This window comes from Galleria mellonella, unplaced genomic scaffold, assembly GCF_026898425.1.
Source record: "Galleria mellonella isolate WM207_F2 unplaced genomic scaffold, CSIRO_AGI_GalMel_v1 utg113, whole genome shotgun sequence".
Taxonomy (NCBI): domain Eukaryota; kingdom Metazoa; phylum Arthropoda; class Insecta; order Lepidoptera; family Pyralidae; genus Galleria; species Galleria mellonella.
In genome coordinates, this window is record NW_026441975.1 from 1,108,083 (window position 1) to 1,134,002 (window position 25,920).

The following is a 25,920-nucleotide window of genomic DNA, read 5'->3' on the forward strand; positions in this document are numbered from 1 at the left end:
TAACTGGCCTGTTTTTATTCTTATCTATCACCCTTCACTGGTGCTCCGCCAGCGTATCCCGTTAGCGCAGGCGGGGTTACCATATCATTTTCACCCATCAAAAAAAAATATATTACGATATTGGAAATGTATGTTCTAGACATAAAACAAGAGGAGCAATCTTCCCACGGCGGCAGTGTTGCCATAAACCGTGTTTACCTCCATCATTAGCAATCTACGTCTCATTTCAGATTTTATAGAGCTTAACATTGTATGTCTGTATGTAATAATAGTGTGACAGTGATAAATAAATTAAAATCTGGAAGCGAACATTAAACAAAGTTTTATTATTTCTTTTATATTGAGATGTGATTATACTAGCAATAATGAAGTGAATGTAACTCCCTCTAGTGTCAATGTGAAATCATTATTAACTGAGAAAGAACACCAAGAAGAAAGAAAATGCCAGATTCATTATTGGACAAGAGTTGGAATAGTTGTCTCCAAAGGAAACAATAAAAATATAAATCTCGAGGTCGTTTTTTCTCGACTGCTGATGACACGAGATGATTACATACACGTTAACTGATTATATGGCTTGTCAAAATGCGTGACCTAGCATTACTATAGTAATTTGGGTTGTCAACCAAATGATAACTAAAACGCTCAGTTTCTCCAAATGTTCAGGTTGAGAAATGAGTTTTCTACCAAAGCATGGACTATATAGAAATAGGGTTTTTTAAAAAAGGGGAAAAAAAATTATTCGCAAGTAACATTTCCGATTATATTATGCAATAAAAGCTTTGATATCGTATTGATTATGGTACTTTTTGTTTTTATTATTTCTATTTGTTAAATTAAAATCAAGATTATTAGATTTTATACAATATAATTGCACTACTATTCAAGTCTTAAGAGTTGCATTGTCACGTTGTTGTTGTGTCATTCGATGTCACAAAATAATAAAAATATAATCTAAATTATAGATAAAAAATATGAACAAATCTGTTATCTACAAATTGAGACATTAATTAGTACAATATTGATACTGAGATAACATCCCGTTATCTATTCTCTTGAAATGTACGCTTGTTTAAGCAAATGAGTAGGTATTAACAGCTCTATACAAACGCGGTTGAAAGTAAAATGGAGTCAAGCAGTTCAGTAAACACAGCGCCACGGTACGAGCTGGTAGTGCGTTCGATTCCGTAAAAATGTCGGCCACAGTTGAAACAAGTTTGAAGTAAGTGATGTGCAGGCGAAAGTTGCGTTGTCGAGACGGGCGCGTTTTCTTTCGACGTTTGTTAATGCAATAACGCGCGAGTTTTTGTGTGAACATATCGATCACTTTATTTTGAATTTACATCACTATTGTATGCGAATTATTTAATTAAACAATTATAATGTAGCTACAGTGTAATTAGACCATGGCGGCAAACAATAATTTGACCTAAACAAAACGTGACGACGAGTTGGGAAATAGTTTTTATCGCGTTTAGTACAATATCCATTTTAAGTATTTAGTTGGCAAGTAAATTTAAAAAAGTTTTACCTTTATAACATCTATTATCAACACAAACTTTTATTAGTCAAATAGTACTTGTGCATTATAACCAGTTATTTTATGATGTCTCTGTGTGTTATTAATTTCCGTTTTCAAGGTCAAGGTTTATTTATGAATACCAAACATTACTGGATGGTTTGGCGTCATTGATTTTTTTTTTGTTCTAACTGGTATATAAAATGTTGTTATTGTCATCTTTCAAAGAAAACAATGATGTTTCTTTATTTAGAAGAGAATTTATTCTAATATAATTATTAAAATTATTTGCATTGAATTTTTAAATCTTATATATTTGGACAAATTTAATATTTTTTAACACATTGACATGAAAACAACATGAAAACACACTTGTTAGATTTGAATATTAGCGTAACACTACTAATATTGTAAAAATATAATTTAGTTATTTGTTATTCAGTAACGTCTTACCATCCAAAAAGATTTTAATTAATTTGTCCAGAATATACATTAGGGTTTCCTGATGGCGAAGAAAGGTTATTGAGTGGCGACCTTGTACGAGCCAACGCAGTATAGGACGATCTTCCATTAAATGGAGTGACGACCTCAAATGCAGGGAGTCAGTGAATGAAGGTGGCTTGGGACCGTTGTTTATGGCAATCTATGGGAAAGCCTATGTTCAGCAGTAGACAGATAATGACTTGTATAATGATGATGATGATGATACCCTAACATATCATCGTGCTTTGTAATACTTTGTATATGAATAGACGCAAGAAAATCCACGGGACATAGCTAGTAGATAGATAATCTATTTATATATACACTTATCTATATGATATATACAATTAAGATCTGTGTTTCCCAACCTTTTTTGGGTCATGTCCCACTTGAAAATTTCCAAAATTTTTATACCGCCATACATAATTTTTCCCGACAAAGTTTACTTGACGACTCTAATCGCCCAGTTGATATTTTGGTAACGTCAAACGAAATTATACCGAATAAATATTTACAGCATTTTTTTTTATTTACTTTTTTGTTAAATTTGGCACCGATACTATATCTACTCGTAGCATTGCATTTAAATAGTCCGGAGCAAGAGGCTTGAAATCGCTTCGAGTCCATTTTTTAATTACCCCCCTTAACTGTCAAATTGCTCGCGTGTAGGGCGTGGGCCCCACGTTGGAAACCCTGGTTTAAATAGATGTTACGTTGTCTTCTTACATGATCGATCATCAAGTGTATTTTTATAGATGTTCTCATAAATTTCTCATCAGCTTTTCTTTAAGTATCTCAACTTACATTATAGTTGTGATCCGCTACATCAGTAATTAGTGCGTGCACAAATTTCCATTTTTTACACAATTACTATTTATATTATCTGTGCTATTAGCAATAGTTAAAATTGTTGAAGCTGACACAATTTTACTAAGTATATTTGTCATCAATATATAGTAAAAAAGTAAAACCATATGTTTTATAACTACTTTTTTAGAGACTTCAAAAAAGAAAAAAAGCCTTTTTGTATGTGTCATTAAGTATATCTTCCCCGATTCTGTACCATTTTTTATTATTAAAATTTTGCAATCAATAATAGATTTGTTCTCTTATTGATCTGATACTGGTTTTATTACGTTGTAAATCAATATTTTTGTGTAAAACAAACTCATAATTGTTTTATTTCTTTTTTAAATGGATATGCAGTTTTCTTTAAAATTTAAAGACTTTATAAATCTTTTAAATTTAGAACACACTATATAAATTATAGAGGGGGTTCTAAATTTCAGACTCACCGAACTACTCTCTTTGTTTCTAGTGAATCTTTTTTTAATTGTGTATGTATATTATGCTTGAATACAAAAAAAGGCAATGCACCAATTCATCATGTTCACCCATCCAATAACCCGGCGCGACCTTGTACTGTCAAACCATAGGGGCCAAGGTAAGGATCAGTTTTTTTTAGAAATATAACCAACTGGTTCAACCTGTTGTTATAAGTTATACGTAATTTGTTTTTATAAATAGCTAGTATATATTCGCGAATTTTTTTCTCTTCATTTCACTCTCTTGGCAATTGATTTAAAAATATGATATAATTGTATTTTTTTTTTTACAATTAAAAATATCTTCTCACAATATTTTATTAAAATGTGTCATATTTTTTTGTCGCGAAAATAAAGCCCTCATACAAATATAATCACTATACATAATATATCATTTATAATATTACAATGGTTGTGATAGACCACGTAACCGCTGCATTTGAGTATACACAATTTGTACTCGTATTTTATGACTAATACATTCGTACTAAAGTAGAAAGTCCATCTTTATGATTTATTATATATAATATTTCCCGATGGTGACACACATCCTTAACAAACCCGAATTTCATACAAGAGGGAAAGGTTTGAAGTCATTATATAAATGCTCAATCAATGCTTCACCACTGTTATGTAGAGAGAGTACAGTTACAGTTAGTATCTAGCTAATTACCTGCAGTAGGTTAATAGCTAGTTATTATATAATTTTTTTACATTACATATAAAATTCTTAATTTACTTATATCAAATTCTCCACTTTAAACAGTTGGTACAGCCAATTCTAGAGTCTATATTTGTACAGTTATGAGTATTGTCACATTCTGTAGTACATACAATATTAGAGCATTCTACATGCATTTTGATAGGAATTGTATATATTTTACCAAAGAGAGACTTTGTACAAAAGTCATTTTTGTGGGTACCTCTGTCCCATTTGTGTTTCTACTGAAGCAGTTGTGTTCGCATGGCTGTGTTTCGGTTTGAAGGGTGGTATATGGCAGTGAATTTACAGGGTACAGAGGAATAACACCTAAATCCTCAGGAATGGCAACGCATGGGGGGTACCATGGGCGAACCAGTAGGTATACTCGTATACTGTTTTGTACGTCGCTTATAGACATGAGTAGTACCATGGGCATAACATCCATTGCACTCATGTCTATAGCCGACGGTTACTACTTCTTTCAGCTGGGCCGTCAGCTAGTTTGCTATTCTAAATTGCATAAAAAATATATATAAACATAAAAAATAGCTGCATCATCTTCATAGATCAGTAATACGCATAGATATTGTAATGCAACTCCTACCTAGGAGACGTACAATCATCCAAAATAGCTTCATCGTCTTCAAAATAAGCTAAGCTTCAAGATAAGCTTCTAAGAATAGCTGTAAGCATTCTTTGTAAATCAGATAAGAATTTTACAATAATCAAAAGTAGCTTAATCATTTTCATAAAGTAACGGTAGAGCATTCGTTGTAAATTAGATAAGAATTGTACAATCATCAAAAATAGTTTCATCGTCTTCATCGAGTAACGGTATAGCATTCTTTATAAATTAGAGAGGAATTGTACACTCATCAAAAGTAGCCTCATTATCTTCATAGAATAGAGGTAGAACACACTTTGTAAATTACATAGAAATTGTACAATTATCAAAAATAGCTTCGTCAACTTCATAAAGTAGCGTTAGAACACTCTTTGTAAATTAAATAGAAATAGTATAATTATCAAAAGATCATTTTATGTAAATTAGGATCAGCTATACCTACATACAAATATGTCATTTTGCATTAATTGTTATATGTTTATATAAACTTGGACAACGTGAATATAATGAACTTATTTTGTTTGTTTCAAATAACTGAGTTAGGTAGATACCTATTGTATTTGTACATTCTATATAACAACTACGTAACTTTTATAAAATTCAAATATTAATATTTTATTACTATTAGAGATATGTATATGATGTATTTTAAAGATATTACAGCTGTTTTGGTAGCTATACAGTACCTACTGACTAGAAATAATATACATTGCATATGCGCGACCTGCTATTAATGTTGAACTGTGACTTTTACGTCGTACCCAGACATTCTGAATAACCTTATTTACAAAATATTTTCTTGGTGCAATCTCCATACTTTGCGAAGTATTACAATATTCTTTTTTATTATTACAAGCCTTACGTCTTCACATTCCTGTGAGTTTTACTGTGTTTTAGTCAAAATTTAGTTTAATTCTTAAAATCTTTTTGTATTTTGTTACTAAAGAATATTCTAATTAATACTACTATTAAATTAACAAAATTTCTACTTTGTCGCTATATATAATAATAAATTTAGGTATTTAAGATTATTTTCCAGGAAGAGGGAGATCTTACTCTTAAAAGGCGCATACGTATTTTTAAACATGTTATTACTCATAGCTGAAAATCTGCTTCTTATCCTGAGGTGAAGACCAAAGAATTCTGGGGTCAGAATGACTCACCGCCCGCCCCCTACCACCTCCCTAATTAATTATTATAATAATTAATACGCTTATAAACGGGATGTCAAACTATAATTCTTGCCGCGCCAAGTGAAGCTGTTAAAGCCATCTGCAATCAACAACAATTACAAATCGATATATATATATATATCTTGATTCACTTAACCGAAAACATTAATCAATTTTTTTAACTTTTTATTTACCCAGTAATTAAAATTAATAAACACTGATAGACTAATAAATACAGACATCAACTACAAATATTTGTGAATTGGGATCTATTAGATACTTTCACAGTTTGGAGTAACTATGGAAGTTCCTATTGGAACACGAAATATAAATGGATAGGCACGACACTGAGCTAAACAGCTAGATACTATTTAACTAATTACTATCAGTTTGTAAAAGTATATAATTATTGGGACATAATTTAAGGAAATATTTTGAAATCACAGTGGCTTAAGTAAAAGCCAAATAGACTATTGAAAACGACTGTGAACAAATGCATCAGTTACGGAATGCGGAACTGCGGACATTTGCTGTTACAGGTACTTTTAACCAACTTTAAAAACATAATATTTTAAATATTTCTAAAGTATATGTTACATGAAATATACTCCAATTGTATTGAAATTATTTTTATGAGTCTTTTTGCGAATTGTCCCCTGTCCTTTTTATATTCGTTACATGATACTGATATTTTCGTTAATCCTGATTTTGATGATTAAATAGTTTACTTATGTGTTGGTTCTATTTAAAAAATGTATTTTTTCTGTTTTAGAATAGAATAAATCTTCAATTATGTAACAATAAAGTATAGCTGGTTAGTCGATTAGAGCTAGGTTGTTTAAGTCCATTACCATATAAAAAGTTATTCAATGTTTAATTTATATACATGATACTGATATTAATATCATTATCTATAGACATGTTTAGATTTAATGGGAAGGATTAACACTTTCTATTATTCAAACAATCCTTTGATTCGACATGTACTTGGAATTCAATATGACAGTGACATCGCTGCCACTTTCTCATGACCCTCATTTTATGTCCTACTCATTAACTGGGCCAGACTCAAACCAAACTATGAAATAAATATCAAACTATTATTTCTAGGTAAGTAGCCAAATTAACATACCATGAAAATTGTGGTGATTTCACAGTCACCACTTCGTATCGAGTTACACCTACTTTCGATTCTTTAAATTATGTTATATATACGTAAATGAGATCGAACTGATAGCAAAATGAAAACAAACAAACATACAGATTCATTATAACGAATTTCTATTTAATAAACAGTTGTTATAAAAACACAGCAATTACTTAATATTGGTCGATTTATTTTATTAAGTATAATACTAATACATTCCATATAATACTAATACAATCCATGTAAAAATTTAATAATAACAAGTCAATCACAATTTTTGTAAACTGACTATTAAAAAGAGCTTTAATTGTGTTTTTTTTTTTTTTTGTTTTGTTTGTTGTTATCTTATTTTCAAAAGCCTAGTAACTGTCATTATCGTATACGTGTAGGAAATATATCATGATGCGTTTAATGAAAACAGTATATTACTCAAAAATGTGGTTTGCTGAAAATTATTATTTTTCCTTTTTTCATATAATGTAAACAACTAATATAAATAAAACTTCACGGTTTTGAAGTAACTTGCAAATATAATCTAATAAAATATAGTAATTCTTCAAACGACCTCAAAAAGAAGGAGATTTTCAATTTAATTGTATTTTTTTTACGTTTGTTACCTCATAACTCCGTCAGTTCTATACTATTAGGTATACTTACTGATTGGTCCTGTATCTTATCTTATCTTATTTTTTTTTTGGATATGGGGTCAGCTATGTCAATGCACCTCGACCCATACAGATCTTTTGTGCTTCCCCCTGCCTTATACCATCATTTCATAGATCCTATGTGTTACCCTAACGATATCCCGCGGTTTAAGATATCTGTAGTCCCTTGGTTCTGGATAAGCCGTTCCCAGTAGACTCATACGCATACTTGCCAATTGGTCCTATAAAAAATTTATCAAAATAACTGGTATGCCACAATTGAAGTTGGTATTTTTTGTAAAACGTAAGCTTTCATTTATGTGAAAATTAAATGGTAACCTCGCCTATGCTACCGGTATATGTTGACAAGATACTAGTAAGAGATGATGGGTGAGGATGAATGCAATGTTAGCCCATTATTACCATTTCCACAAGAATTAACCACGATGGTTTTCAAGGGAAACAGCGCAACAGTCAACTTAATAGGATATGTTGCTAGTAAAAGGGTTGTTAGATCTCATTACTAACAACCCTTACCTGCAAAAATATAGTGATAAAGACTCTATATTAAAAAAAATGTATATACTATATCCATTTTATAATATTCTAGCAACCCTTCCTGATTTCGCGTAGGTAAATATAATTTTCGAAAATAATATAATTCCTTTTAATATAACGTCGCTCTCTGATAATATAACAAAGAATTTTAAAATCTATCGAGTAGTTTTGAGTTTATCCATACAAACAATCGAATCTTCAAACAAATAATCAGATTCAATATCCTCTTAAATTTGCTTTAAAAAGATTAAACTATATTTACATCTTTCAACTAATTTGCATTACCTAAACAAAACATTCTCAGTTTTTGCTTGTGATTGTAGCAAGCATCTGCTCAGCTGACCTTCGCAGGCTATATTGCTATATTATTATTACTATCTATTAAGAATCAGAGACAACAATATAACATGAAAACGTTTCCCAAGTGAAATATTTAGTTACAGGCTAATTACTTTAAACAGTAGCAGTACACGCAATCAACAGCAAAACTACTGTGGCTAACTCTAATGACATGTAGTTAGCTTATTCACGACTATCATTGTTGGTCGCTTGTAGGTACTTGTTTACATCAATAGATACAGTTCCTTCATAATGAAGTATTGCAAGCATTTGTACATATGTAACATGTTGAGGTCATTCTTTATGATATTTTACGACATTACTATTAACTGTACTCCCAGATATTATTTGTTTCTTAAAAAATAATTTACGTCAGCACCGAAAACATACTCGAATCGTCGTTTGGAGTCAGCTGTCGTGATTATTTCTTAACTGTACACTTTTTACCAACTTTGTGATCTAGATATATTAGTTGCTTAATTGATCAATTAATTAATATTAATATAAAAATAGTCTATGTCCTTCTCTATCCCACATACATCGTATTTAAATAAAAAGATGAGAGATGATATATGTGGAGGCAGCGAAAAAAATATGTTTGAATGGGAGAATTTGACGTTTCTTTACTTCTGCCTACCCCAATGGGAGATATGCATGAGTTATTTATGTAACAATAAACTGTTCTCAATTAAATAGCAAATATGCATATACATAACATTAAACTTTAACTAAATAATAACATGAATCCGGGTATAAAAACAGTATTTTAATAAAGGAAATTTCCTCCTTATCTTATAACTAATCAATTAGGTAAATAATACCAAGTCCGTGTTTGTGTGTTATGATTATAACACTGATGAACTGCTAACCTATCTTGTTTATTACATAAAATGTTGTGAACCGTGCATGTATCTAACGAATAGTGACGTTTTCATAAATATTCACAGATAAAATAATAGGTACAATTTCTTTTAGTTTATTATTTAGTTTTTCCTTGTAAATAATTCGATTTATAGTCTGACCGATCAGGACAATCAAGGTTTCAGAATTATATTCTGGCAAATTTTTCTCTTAGAACAATCATTAGAAATTCTATGCATAGGTTGTATCAATCATCATCATCATCATCATATCAGCTTTTAACTATCCACTGCTGAACATAAGCCTCCCCCTAGGAGCGGTTTTACCAGTAGTCGCAACGCTTGTCAGGCGGATTGGCAACCGCAGTTACTAGAGAGGAAAGGGTCACCCTATTTATAGCTATTCTATGCCGAGACTACATGGGAAATTAATATCAATATTATATATTAAAATGTAGCCTACAATGCACATTTTTAAAATATAATTAGTTACAATTGCACATTTATACTTATATACTTATATATTATATTTATATATATATATATATATTTACACAACAATGCACATTTATAAAATATCATTAGTTGAGCGGTTTCGGAGATTAGTTCAAACGATTATCGTGACACGGCATTTGTACGTGAACCTAATATTAATTAAAGTCTCTCACTAAAATGGAATTATGTTATTATTACAATTTGTCATATTACTTTAGATATCGAAGTTTCTCTTTAAACCTGCAAAGATTTTGTTGAAAATTGGAACAACTTTCACTAGCGACTACATTAAAAACTCGGTATCACAAGATTTAATTTTGTGCTATAAAATGTTAATTAACACCCATAATCTAACTAGCTTAGAACTTGTTTAGAGAGCAATGATAACAGATTCTATTATAAGCTGATAAAGCGATAAAATCCGCTAACTGTTTACTTGATGAACATTTATGTATATAAGTACATAATTTATTTTGCATTGCAATTTATCAAGAAACCATAGCTATTTACGAGTGTCCCAAAATCTGATATCTGTTGTTCCAATGAGTATTTCCAAGAATTCTTTCTTAGTGAATGTCCTCCACATATTTCCGTGTGTCTAATATATAATTATTTTAGAATTTTAATTGTAAAGGTGCCACCTACGTATTTCTCTGTTTGCCATATGGTCGAGAAGATATTAAGTCAACCATAAGTACACTTGCTTATATGTTTACGCTATTAATATATACGTAGACAAAAAATAGACTGTGCTTTTAGTATCAATGGTTTGTAATTTCTTGTATCATGAGGATAAATTTCGAGCTCTCCATTAATCAGGTATACTTTAATTTTACCAGAAGGATACTTTACACAAAAGTCGTTTGCTTGGGTACCTCTGTCTCGTTAGTGTTTCTGTCTTGAAATTTCTGTCTTGGATACAGAGGCATAACACCTTAGTCTTGAAGAATGGCAGCGCATGAGAAATGTCGTAACCAACGCAATCTCCGTGATGTCCATGGTACTGTTCATGTCTACATGTGACGGTCACCACTTTCAATCAAGTGGGCCGTCAGCTTGTTTGCCATTCTAGGTTGCATAAAAAATACCTATAAAAATCTTTATATGATAGATAAATAAATTAGAATAATAAAATATTTTAAATAATAATTAATATAATCCTAAACTAAACAAAGTCTATAATATGGGCTTTGAGTAACCTATATACTTGAATAATTTTTTTGGAAATTCATATATATTGTAGAAAACACCCGGACTAATATCACACATAATATTATACCTAATATAAACAAGCATACTTTATTGGTCTAAAGTCTATTTTATATTACACCTGTACAAATGTTTGTACCATGGTGCGAGACTTAAACCTGCAACCGTCTAAATAGTAAGACGTTAAAATACTTCACTAACAAGGTCATAAAATTATATTTCATTAATAAACATTTTTACCATAACTTAATATTTTATTCTACAAAAGAATTTTTATTTGTAATAAAATTATAATCTGTCAGCTTTTATTCGCGTCTTTGTTAATGGGACTGTAATAAATATTAATCTATGTCCTTCATTTCATATGGTAATTGTACAGAAATTCATAAAAAATTAAAATTATTAAAGTGTTAAGAAGTAACAGACAAATTTTCTTCAGATTTATAATATTAGCAAGGATTCAGAATTGGTGAAATTATATTTATTATTATAAACTTAATAAGGTGCAATCTTTTCTTTTTTGATATAGCTTAACAACTAAATCACAGTCATCTTTTTAGATACATGTAACATCTACTCTGATACTTGTTATATATTCTCTCTTTTAGTTCAAGAGTTCCTATTATTGAATAGTAATGAATATTTCCTGTTTAAATAGGATTTATTTAATAAGTAATAGTCACGTATTGTATCAAAATTACAAGTTAAAACTTATTGTATTATAATTTTATTATACCTAGTTGCTCAAGATAATTGTTTTTATTTCTCAGACGTGTTACACTGTGTTGGTACATTATTATATACATGTGTGTTATACAGTCGTACTTTGTGTATATAGTTACTTAGTGCGTTATGTAACGCCTCTACCTCAACAAGAATTACTGAGAAAACTCGTTTCGTAAAAACATTATGCTTGGTTTAAGTTAAAAGTGATTTCTGTTTAGTAACAATTAATCTAAAACATGATCCAATGTTTTTTTCCATGAGAAAATCAGACAATTCACTTGTAATAATAAAGTGGGTCATTACCCACTTGGTGGAAAGTGGAAAATGTTGCCTATAGACATAAATATCACCATAGAAATTACTGTATTGCCCGTGACCCCTAAGAACTAATGGCAAGCTTTTAATTTTAAAAGACAATTGCTGATAAAATGGACTGTCCCATCCTAAAATATTGGGTGGGACAGGTTATCAATGTAAGAGCGTTATGACCGCTCATTTACTAACATAGGTTAAGTCAATTTGTAACTAACAAAATGGGCCTTATGTAGTCTAATTAAATAAATATTATTATTATTATTATTACTAATTCCATCCCTATATATTTTTAAAATTAAAACTAAGTCATATAAACATATCTGAATAGAAATACAAATGTGACAGGGATACATACGTAATACAAACAACCTAGATTTTTTTTATGCAACTTAGAATGGCAAACAAGTTGCAGGTCCACCTGATGGAAAGTGGTAACGGTCGCCTATAGACATGAGCAATACCATGGACATCACAGTGTATACTGTTTCGCCCGTGATACCTCCCATGCGTTGCCATTCTTGAGCATTCTTTGGCATATCCCACCCTTCAAACCGAAACACAGCCATGCAAATAAAATTGCTTCACGGTTGAAACACGAATGGAACAAAGGTACCCAAGCAAACGACTTGTGTACAAAGTCTCCCTCTAGTATAGATACTAGACTTTTAGACTTTCTATGACAAGTTAAATATATATTTGTGGACTACAAGACAAGTAATTTGTAATTATATCTCTAAGCAATGACTTCTAAATACAATCACTATTGATAACATTTTATTGCATGAAAGAGTTATAAAAATTATGTAAAGAACTTATAAAAAATATATTATAAACATGAATGTTGAAGATATATAAAACTATAAAAAGTCGACTGACCAAGCCATCCATGTATACGTATGATAAAAACTTTATTATTACATTATGTACCAGTTAATATTCAAACAATAGTTTTAATTATTTTTTCTACAATGGTCTCTATTTTACGATCAGCAAGTCAACTTACATGTAAATACATAACTTAATATGATAGCAAAATTTGCTTTACTTCTACGAGTAGGCAAATGACCTCTTTAAAAATATTGTTATTTATATAAATCAAGGATTATCAATAACACATTTACTATATTTTGCTTATTTCTAAACAACGAAAATTTGCAAAGGCGTATAGTCTAATGGACGTTATTAATGTAAGACTAGCAAAACATTTAGGTCAATTAGACGCGTGTTTTGCTTTTTATCAAGTATCTATGCAAAACATTATTTGTGAATAATAAATATAATATCATAAAAAAAAAACTTAACGCTTCTCTTGTCGTCTTGAAACAAATAGGGAAAACGTTTTACTCATTATAAGACCTGACCTGTTTCACTTGAGATTGCTCCAACGAGTTACCTATGATAAATCCACATAATATAAATATATATGTACATTTGTTCATCTATTGATTCGTTTCTATAATACTTATTATCTTGACTGATTTTTACTGTTACAAAGTGAAAAACATCCTTAAAATGTATAAGTGGAGTGTCTCCATATAAATGTTTCGTCAAAAACGGGCCAACATTTTGTCCATATGTGCGTAAACCAGGTTACCATCATCATCATCATTATTTTAGCCATTATCCGCCCACTGCTGGACCTAAGCCTCCCCCATAGACTGCCATAAAGAACGGTCCTGAGCCACCTGCATCCACTGCCTCCCAGTAACGCATTTCAGGTAGTCACTTCATCTAGTGGAAAGGGGTCATCCTACACTGCGTTTACCCGTACGTGGTTGCCACTCAAGAACCTTTTTTCCCCATCGGTTGTCGGTTCTTCGAGTTTTGTGACCAGCCCATTGCCACTTCAGCTTGCTCATCCTTCGGGTTATGTCGGTTATTTTAGTTCTTTTGCGGATATCCTCGTTTCGGATTCTATTACGCAAAGAAAAGGTTACCATAGTGTACATTTATTACTTTAATTAAATTATACAGTAAATTGAAAAAATAAAACTTACGAATATATTTTAAATAACACTGCGTATTAATACGTAATTTATCTTCTTCTTGGGGCTCATCTTTCCGATGAATATGAGTAAGCACCCCCGAATAAAACCCCAGCTGTCACTGTCGTATCCTACATCCTCTCACACATTAACATCGTATATTTCCACTTAAACTCCTTTAACATTCTTTTCAAAAATCCACTCACCAATCTTTCCGAAATTTCAGTCACCGACCTGCTTGCTCAACATAGTGACTAACGAGCATAAATTCTCCAATCCTCCAATGAAAAGGACCAATACAATATAGCTCCTGAGTGCAAAAAAAGAAGGATTGCACATGTTAGAAGGCATTGATGAAAGTCTGTATCCATCTGTGGATAAATATGGGCTGAAATGATAATAATTAATGGTTCGTAATGACGCTTATTATTACTGATAAGCGTCATTATTCTGAGTATAGACATAAAATGTTTTCAATATTAAATCATGGCCGCTATTTTAATTACTCATCATCATATCGGCTTTTAACTGTCCACTGCTGAACATAGGCCTCCTACTAATGAAAGATATTGCTACTAATTGCTAAACTTGGCAGGCGGGTTGGCAACCGCAGTTAAGCTTTGATGATGTTTAAAGAAAGACGCTGCTACCTCACCCCTCGACTATTTAGTTCCCTTAGTCTTCTCTTACGACACCCACGGGAAAGGTAAGGGTGACACATTGTATGGCGGGACCAAATTGTCAGCCAAACGTTAAATTAGCTAAATTTTGGCACGTTCTTAACACCTAATCTTTTATTTATATAATCTAAGGAAATATATCTTAGATCTATGTATATTTATATTCAATACCAAATATTTTTATTACAAGAAAAATAATTTGTGCATACTTCAAGTAATTAGTAAATAGTTATATTAATTACTAGCGGCACGTCTCGGCGTCGGCGGCGGCATTTATAAAATGTAAAAATGTCTACCCGTGGGTAGGCATTATTACATTTTAAAAAGTGGCCATTAAGGCTGCACACGCGACGGAAGCTTAAAAATGGAGTAACTTCTCCCGTTTTCCCAACATTTCCCTTCACTTCTCTGCTCCTATTGATCGTAGTCTGATGAAAAATATACTATAACCTGCCCATGAATATGAAGAATAATTGTACCAAGTTTCGTTAAAATCCGTCAAGTAGTTTTTGTCGAACATACAGACAGACAGACAATAATTTTACTGATTGCATTTTTGGCATCACTAATCACCCCCTGATAGTTATTTTGGAAATATATCTTATGTACAGAATTGGCCTCTCTACAGATTTATTATAAGTATAGATTATAAAAGGAAGTGTCGAAATAAAGTTTATCAGCTTATTTAGCATTCTAAGTTTTAAAAAAAAAACATTCTTTATTAATGAACTGTGTGTGTGTGTGTGCGATTTTTATGGACGTAACACACAAAAGTACATGAAACAAAATTACCTGTTGGCGTGAGCTCGTTCAGGCTCGTTCGTACATTACCTCAGATTAAATAATAGTTCCACGAATGACGTTAGTCGTTAGACGACGTTTCGCAGTTATAAAACATCTATTAAAAATTCTAGGATGGCTTTTTCGTATCTATCTAAACATTAATATCTTAAATTTAAAACAATTTCCGTCGATCATATCGATTAATAGTCAAGAATCGCCATACTCGTATTATCAAAAGTTTACTTACAACTCATACATCATACCAGAGGGAGACTTTGTACAAAAGTCGTTTGCTTGGGCACCTCTGTCCTATTCGTGTTACTACCGTATTGTGTTTGCATATCTGTGTTTCGGTTTGAAGGGTGGGATATGGCAGTGAATTTACAGGGTACAGAAGAATAACAACTGAGTGAAAGGCGAAATAGTATACTCTGTTATGTCCTGTTATGATACTTCTTATGTCTGTAGGCGACGATTACCACTCAGGTACCGATCAGGTAGACTATCAGCTTGTTTGCCATTCTTAGTTGTATAAAAAATATATATGCTTAGGTAGATAGGCAGCTATACTGTATGTATTGGAAAAATACCTATAATTTCTAAATTTTTATCAAAACTTAATACGAAAAAACAAAGGTTTGTTTTTTAATAGTAGTGTAAGAAAAGAAATAAAACCTCACACCAAACTGCCTGATCACCATAAAACTAATAGTCGATAAAAATACGGGTCCAGCTTTATTATTTATATGTTGCTGTACATATAGATACGAGTATAAAGATTGTATATATGTACTAAATAAATTTATTAACCAAATGAAAGTAAAGTAACAAAAAGCGTATTTAATGTTAGTAGTATTCTCCACTCAACCTTTGGCATGAACAGTGAATCACGATCGAATATTAAAGTACCTACCTAGTTATTATTAAAATAATAAGGATAATAATAAATATACACACATAATCTTTGCACTTTTGCATTGCACTGTACTTAAAAATGTATTTCCATATGCAAAGCAACGAAATTAAAATTATATTAATTATATTTATATGATGTCCTTAAATTTATTATTGAAAAAAAGAAGCGTGATAGAATCCGAAAAGAGGATATCTACAAAAAACCAAAGTAACCGACATAGCTCAAAGGATTAGCAAGCCCACGTGGCAATTGGCTGGTCACATAGCTCGAAGAACATACAACCGATGGGACAGAAAGGTTCTTGAGTGATAACCTCGTACGGGCAAACACAGTGTAGGACGACCCCTCACTAGATGGAGTGGCGACCTGAAATGCATTGCAGGGCGCCAATGGATGCAGGTGGCTCTGGACTGTTCCTTATGGCAGTCTATGGAGGAGGCTTATGTCCAACAGTGGACTGATAATGGATGAATGTTGATTATTATTGAGAAATCTTGCTTTCTTTTTCCACTTATATGTTAACAAAAAAGTTTATTATGAAGTCTTATTTGATCTTTATATTAATAATCGCCAATTTATGACTCGGTAATAATTAACCCTTCTTTGCATACTGGTGGAAATTTCCATCATAACATTGAATGCCTAAAACTTATATAAAAGACCAAGTTCACTTTAAATGGATTATGTCTGGATAATTTTTTAATGTCCATTGCAGAAAGAAAAAACATAGCTGTCAAATTTATTATTTTAACCATTTTTCCTTTAATTTTAAACATGAATTATATTACTTTGACTATATGACTTTGATTTCACCAATAAAAAAAATCATGCAAAGAAGGATTAAAACCGCCACAAGTAAATTCACTTTACTTTTTACATTAAACAAAAGCTGCTACCTACTCAAATCTATTCTCCACTTACGAATACTTATTATGTACCTACAAGGCACTTTCTTCTCCATATATGTATATCTTATTTGAATTACTGATAAATAATGATTATCATCTGCTCTGTATAGTCATTAGAATATAATTCTTATTATCTAAGTTGTATTTAACTATATGTACATATGTATCTACCTATCTATAGACTTTATCACATTTTAGTTTTTTTTTTTTATAATAATCGATATACTCGTGAATTTTATAAGAAGCTAATTATGTAAACGGTAAATTTGATCTTATGTACATAAAGATCATTACTTACTCCAATTTTTCTTAGTAATGTATTGTGGAAATCTTTTTTTATCAACAATATCATTAGAATAAAAATAATAAATAAACAGTTTTCGGAAAGGCCGGAATTCCGAATAAATGTGTGCTTGGTGATAACGCATGCAGAATATTATCACTACACATCCTTTGTGTATGATCTTTGTACTGGGAGAGTGTATAAATAAATGATAAATAACTTACATATACATATAATTAATAACTAATAAACAGACGTTCTTAGTAGACAACTAATTGTATAATTATTTTAAGTTGCCAGTCATGTATAATTTATAAGGACATTTATTTGAATCTATATATACATGTGTAAATATGCAGGCAGTTTGATACGTTTTATACTATTACTAGCTGTATTCTGTTGTTTCACTTACGTGATATATAAAATATCCAACGTGCTAAATTAATATATAAACTACACAGGTACCAATTTTTATTCAAATCTGTTCAGTAGTTTTCGCGTGAAAGAAAAACAAATATCCGTCCGTCCTTCCATCTTTACAAACTTTCGCATTTTTAATATTAATAGGATTATATTAATGTAAAAGAGAAATTTGTTGCCATATATTAAAGCGAGAGTAATATGAGAACTTTATTTACTATTTTAATTTCTTAGATTTTTATTAATTAATCGCATTTGCAGAATATAGTATTGCCATATTCATAAATATTGTTTACAAATTAACTGAATATCTCACAACTTCGCGCATTTCGAATCAATAATCACGCAGAAATTTCACGGTAATTTCGGCTGTGTTTTTCGTTACTTAGTCAATATACCTACATATAAACAATTTATATTATTCTCTCGGTCTAAAAATATCCATCTTAAAATATATATAAAATTACCAGCTTTTGCTCTCAATTTCTTACACATGGATTTGGGCCTACTTCTAATTAACATATGAAAATAAATTTGGTGCAATAATTTTTGTGTAATTCCGGAACAATAATACATATGGACAGACAATGATTCAATAAAAATATTTATATTGTTTTGGTTTCTATTGCTGTTATTTTGTGTCATCCTTCATGTTAATTTTACTTAAACATCTAAGTAATTTTCGTAGACATAATTATAATTTTACAATATTAGTAATTATTAATAATAAAACTGTTTTGTTACAGAGACAAAATTCGAAATGCTGTGGAAATCCCAATCTTGACAAGATGCTGTTTTTGTTTTCCCATGAGGAAAGGTCTTGTGGCCTTTGCATATATCAATTTGGTAAGTTGAAACTTACTTTATAAATTCATTGCAATGTTTTTTTTTCAATGGATAATGGAATTATAACCCCGCCTGTGCTAACGGTATACACTGACGGGGTTTCAGTGAGGGATGATAGGTGAGAATGAAAAGGCAGGTCAGTTATCCCATCATGATGAATACACCTGGAATACAGCACGATGGTTTCTAGGAGGGACCACGTGAAGGTCGACCTGACAGGGTATATTGTTAGCAATGGGACTGGTAGTCCGCATTAGTAACAATCCCTTTCCCCCTTCATTGCGATGTTAGAACAATAAAACATATCTGTTCATCGGTTTAGTTGCTGCTTTGCTTTGCTTGTATGTAATCGACGAACGACATTACCTAACCTTTCTTCGTAATATAGCCGGCACAAGATTTCAACGTTCTTTCTATATATAGAAATATTGTATAAAAAAAATTGGATGATAATAAAATGGTAACTCCGCCTGCGCTTTCGATATACAGTCGGGTTACCAGTGAGGGCTGATGGATAATGATGAAGCAGTTCAGCTAACTCATCGTGACGAATTTAATAATAAAGTATACCTTATATTGTTAGCAATGGGATTGCTAATCTCCATTACTGATAACCTCGTATATAAAGTATTTCTATATATCATACTATATTAGCCATTAACTGTCCACTGCTGAACATAGGTCTCCCCTTTGGGGGGTTTTGCCAGTAGTTGCCACGCTTGGCAGGTGGATTGCCAATCATTAGGTTTTGTTGGTATTTTAAAAGCGACGCTGCTGCCCATCCCTCGACTATTAAGTTCCCTTAATCGCCTCTTATGACACCCATGGGAAAAGAAGGGATGGTCTATTCTATGCCGGGACCACATGGTATTTGTAAACATTATCGTGTATATATTATAATAGAATTATAATTATTAGAAGTGGTAAAACTTGGGCATATTTATTAATTATACATAATACAAATACCACAAAGAAATTATATTTTCTCTTTTTAAAATTTCATGTTATATTCGTATTTCTATATATAAATAATTAATTCCTATGTGTAAGTACCATACGATCCAAGGTCCAAGCCAATTAAGAAAACTTCGTTTCCTAAATTGTTCCGAATGGATCTTGTATTAATTAGTTTTACATTGATAAATTTTATACATTTTCTTTTTTTTCTATATGTTACAGACGCTGACGGTGGTCGCCACAACATTCCTATCTTTATACATAACTGCCGTACGAAACGCAAATGTGAAGGAGCTGAACAGCGAATACCCCCGGCTGATTATAGCCACTACAGCCCAAGTTATCGAAATATGCATGACTATCATGTTCATAGTAGCTTTACATAAGGTTAGTGTACGAACATTAAATAATAAACATACTTAAGTAATTTATACATACATACATATCTGTCATGCCTGTCTCTTATTTGGGTAGGCAGAAACAATGGAACTCCAAATGCTTCGGTTTAAACAACAACAGTAAAGTAATTTGTGCTAGTGAAAATTTTTATGACTTCACAATGATGCCTATTTTAAATATTTATTACGACAATCTACATATTTGTCTGACATTTTGCATGTGAATTGCTTTAATACTGATCCTAGATAAACTACTTAGATATATTTTCATATTTTCATTTTTTCCTGTTAATACTTTCTTTTTTTCATTTTAAAGTTCTGTAGAAAAATATCCAACATGGAATTTTCTCTATAAATGAAACCAATTGTCTTAAGTCACCGTAGGTATATGGGTTAAAATATGCATGGAATTTTTAAACAAAAATATAGAATAATGTCCGTAACAAAGCGATTCATCATAACATACCTATAACATATGAACTGAATTTATTATACATTTATAAATCTACTTCACCATTGATTTAAATATCTACCTATATTATTGTACCCATATTATTTCTCCATGCTTTAATTTTTAATTTTCTATATGATACATGTAATGACAAACAACCATAACTCATAGACTTGAATATCAGAAAATATATTCTGTTGTCTATAGTATGGTACAGTACCCCATATGCCCTATAATTCTTTAAGACTATGGTAATATACCTACATACCATGTAATTTCACTGCCATACTCTTCAAACCAAAACACAGCTACGTTGCAGCAGAAAAAAGAACTTTATATCTTTACGTCCGTGAACTCATTTTTAAAAAATATAATAAGCAAAGTTTCGTTTGTGTATCTTCGCAGAAATACGTGGTTCTGATGAGGGTATTTCTGTACTTTGAGATCACATACTCAGTGGTCGGCCTCGTGTACAGCCTTGTTTGTATCTCCGAAGAAAGCGCCAATGAGCTGTTTTTGATGTTGTTTGAATTTAGTGAGTATTACAACTCCTCTTATGTTACAATACCATATTTTTTAGCTTTATGTTATCGTAAATTTTTTAAATAATTTTGAAAATTGTTATATCATCATCATATCAGCTTATAACTGTCCACTGCTGAACATAAGTCTACCCTTAGGGAGATTTTGGCAGTAGTTGCCATTCTTGGCAAGTGGAATGACGACCGCAATTAGACTTTGGAGAGATTTTAAGAGGTATGCTGCAGCCCATCCCTCGCGCTTCCTTAGTCGCCTCTAACGACACCCACGGGAAAGAAAGGGTTGGTCTACTCTATGCCGGGACCAAATGGGAAATTATTATATATTTTTCATAAATGTAAAGGCCTAAACCTATAGAAATAATGAAAAGTAGTTAAGCAGTAAGTAATACAACGAAATGTCGACCAGACGCGATGTTATTTTCTAATGTATCGACGACATTTTCCTTTTTTTTTCTTTACAAAAGTTATGAGTTTAACAAACAAATGAAAAACACAATAAAAAGATAAGTTGCATGAAAGGAAATATAAATTTTATAGGCGTGGAAAATGAGATGACTGATTTAAAGCTATGAATGTAAAATTGAAAATATCGTGTACTGGTACCATAATATAATGAAAAAGACCAAAAGCTTGATTATAATGATAATCAATGCAATATAATGATAATACATTATTCCCCAACTAGAAATATGTAATTTAATATGGCTATTTTATTTTCTTCCACAGCATTACAAATCTACTTGGCAATTCTAATCTACAGTTCAATTGTAAAGATGGAGAGAGATGGCACAGTGAAGTACACACGCGACAGGGATCCAGTGTAATCAATAGAAATATGTACCATATTTGCATGTAGATATAGGGACCAAATAGAATAAGTTATATTGCATTATTCCTGTGCAATAATTATATAGTTATTATACGTTTGCGATTGATAACTAAAAATTTCTTTTTATTTTAAATATTTTTGTTTTGAGATAGTTGAATTAAAACAAAAATATTTTATAATTTATACCATACAGGTGAAGTCGAAATAATTTAAATTCTTACAGGGGAATGTTCTACAAATAAAAACTTTAAATTATTGAAAATATTTAGTTACTAAATACACTACACAATACACTTCTTTTGAAATAAAATTAATGATTTAGAATTCGCCTGTATGCAACCTGTAACGAAACGTATATAACAAGCCAAAATCCATAGACAATACTCATAAGGGTTCGAGTATAGACACAAAACAAACGATCTCGTGATCATTTTAGTATGAAACATTCAAAAATAGTCTTTAAACTCTTTGGGGAAAAATGTTCACTTAATAATATCTGAACGTCGGTTAATTGTATGCGTTTATGTTACACATTATCTATAGAATCTGTCTATGAAATTTTGTTTTTCTTTTTTCATATATTGTACAAAGTTATATGTTTAAGTTCAAATAAAGTAATCGTTATATATTTAAAAGACCCAAGATCTAATCAGATTTTTATTGTTTTCCCATTCTTTTTACAATTTTTATGTTTTCGACTATAGTATTTTTTTTCGAAAACTAAAAACTATTTATGACATTAATAATGGTACTAAGTATACATTACTTGAGGTTACCACAATTATGTAATTGTAAAAAATAATAAAAAATCCAATTACTAGATACCTACTAACAATATAATATGGTGAAATTGTTTATATTTGATTTAATTAGATATAAACGAAACAGAATGGTAAATATTAAGGTAAATGTTGCAATCTCGCTGACACTGATTAATTATCTGGGTCAAATATTATTGTTAGATGTAATTTTATTGTCATGCATTTTAGCTGGAAATAAAGTAAACCATAATGTTTACTAAGAATGAACTAAAGGAACGTTTTCCTGCTAAAAATTTTAGCGTAATAAGTAAATATTATGCAGTTTTTTTTTTATTATAAGTTTTTGTCTTTTTTCTTAACAGTATCTAAAATAAAAACAACAGCAAAGCATGAAAATATGAGCTATTTACTGACTGATTCAATCGAATTACGAATTGATATAAAATCTAAATTACATTAAATAAATTAAATTAATAAATTTGTACTTTTGTTTACCTCTGTCATATTTTTATAACTAATGTGTGCAATAAAGTATTAAATAAATTTGACGACTATTAAATGCAATTTGAATTTTATTCGATTGCCTTAAATATTACTATGTCAATGTAGGCTTAATGTGTTTTTAGACTTTGATCAGTAAAGATTTAGTCCAAGTCTAAAAAACGTCGTCATCAAAACAGCATCGAAATGCTCATATCTATAAATGCTCTTTTGATTATCACATTCCTTGTTTATAGTTAATGTCGAATAATGTTTTCTCTTGTTATATCCGACTATAATATTATTTTGACCGATCATGATATCTTGACCGATTTTAAGTTATATTAAAGATTTTAACTAAAAGTATTAACAGAGCAATCTACCAGTGATATTAAACATCGTTCCAAAATGCATAAGGGTCAAAAAACAAAAAGCTTTGACGATAAAGTACAAGTTTCCATTACTGTCAATTTATTTGTATTATATATTAAAAACAAGTTACCATTAAATAAATAATAATAAACAATTATTCTTACATTATCTAATAGATGTTCATACATATACTACGTATAGCTATTGTACTGTTTTAATTTTACAAGTTCAAGGTCATAGTTAAATTTTATTTAATACCAAATTAATATTGTAGCAAATAATATATGTACATATCTAATTCTAAAAACATTCAAACATGTAATAACATAATGATATCCCACATTAATAAGTGATAAAAAACAAAATAACTTTTTAACAGTTTTTAACAGCAATTTAACAGTTATTTAACTATATAAATGGTCAGACCCTATTGCGTATGGATAATACAAATTTTAAGCTAAAAATTGTTATGTAATTTGTATTGCTTAAAGAAATTATAAAGAAATACATTTAAAAATTACTCATATTTTTGCTCAAAATAAATTCCACACAAACAGTTCTTACTGTAAGTGTAACACAAATTTACGTTACTATTCGTTTAAGGCAATAATTTGTATTGAAAACTTAACTGCACATCTTACGAATAGTTTTGGATAGTCAGATTTCCTTATTTAATGACATAAATATAAACGCAGTCATAATGTCATTTTTTATACAACTCATACTGCGCTCTCTGTGCTACATAAAATGAGAATAAAGTTATTTGCTTGGTTATTTATCAAAGCAAGCAAGTACTTATTACGCTAACCTCTGTGAAACCAACTACCGTGAAAGCATTACGTGTCATTAATATAAAGAGTCTGGGCACACAAAGCCGCACTCTATGAAAATTACTATAGGAAGTAATTATTCAACACATTATAATAGATGATATAATAGTAACTGTAATATGTTTACATAAATAAAAATCAATTGCCGAATATACTCACCTGTAAGTACATCATTTAAATACGATTGTGCCTATTTAGCTAATGTTTTTTTTTTCGTCAAGTTTGCAATTGTCAGGACAACATTTGTACAAAGTAAAATGTTTGCAAAATTAAACAAAAAGTGAAAATTTTGCGTTAAAAAGTATTAAAGACTTGGCCTCGTTTCCTTCATTATTCTATTTTGTCATTAAACTTTATAATATCGTGATGATGCAACGCGAAATCTTCAATAAAAATGATCATTTTGAAGAAAAGTCAATTAAGAATCTCGACATGACTTCAGTTCTTATGACCTATTAATTATTATTTATTAATGAAATAAAAAAATAATTATTAACGATATAATAATTAATTTTGTGGTTACTTCATGTACCAACTTAAAAATCTTGTGTTGTAATAATGTATGAGCCCTTCTATCATATTTGAAAATATAATAAGAAAATATAAATATAGATAGTAAATATTCTTAGCTTTTGTCTCCATAGACTAGAAATTACTGAAATGATGATGATAATAAAATAGGTATAACAAATTGTTTTCGTTTCATTTAATTTGTTTACTAGCCATCAAATTACCTTAAAGACATATTTAGATGAATTATAACTTTAAGAAAAATCCTCATTTACATAAACCATATTTAGATTGATCTGGATAATATTTAAGTAATAATAATAATGATAAAAAGAGAAAATAAAGAGTATAATAAATATACAGATATAAATAATATACCTAGTTCAACTAAGTAAAGTTAAATTGTAAATAAAGTACATTATTTTTTCATATCTTTTATTATTATTTTTTAGCCAATAGGTTTATTTTATAATTGTTATACCAAAAATCTCTATCTGAAATTAAAGTTTTAATGTAACCTAATTATTACTTACATTATTTATTAATGTAAATACATTTACCAGAGGGAGACTTTGTACAAAAGTCGTTTGCTTGGGTACCTCTGTACCATTCGTGTTTCTACCATGAAGCAGTTGTGTTTGCATGGCTGGGTTTCAGTTTGAAGGGTAGGATGGACAAACAAGCTGACGGCCCACCTGATGGAAAGTAGTACCTTTGCCTATAGACATGAGCGGTACCATGGACATGACAGAGTATACTCTTTCGCCCATGATACCTCTTATGCATTGTCATTCCTGAGAACCCAAGTTTTATTCCTGTGTACCCTGTAAATTCACTGCCAATCCCCCC

General features: G+C 30.5%; 1 protein-coding gene across 1 annotated transcript; it reads left to right on the forward strand.

Annotated features, from left to right (window-relative positions):
* Nucleotides 1–1,101: 1,101 nt before the first annotated feature.
* LOC113512854 (uncharacterized) lies at nt 1,102–25,500 on the forward strand. Its single transcript, XM_026896798.3, has 5 exons — nt 1,102–1,222; nt 18,842–18,941; nt 20,121–20,285; nt 21,153–21,282; nt 22,016–25,500. Exons 1-5 carry the CDS (start codon nt 1,194–1,196, stop codon nt 22,111–22,113), a joined length of 522 nt encoding a protein of 173 aa, XP_026752599.2. The 5' UTR covers nt 1,102–1,193; the 3' UTR covers nt 22,114–25,500.
* Nucleotides 25,501–25,920: the final 420 nt, after the last annotated feature.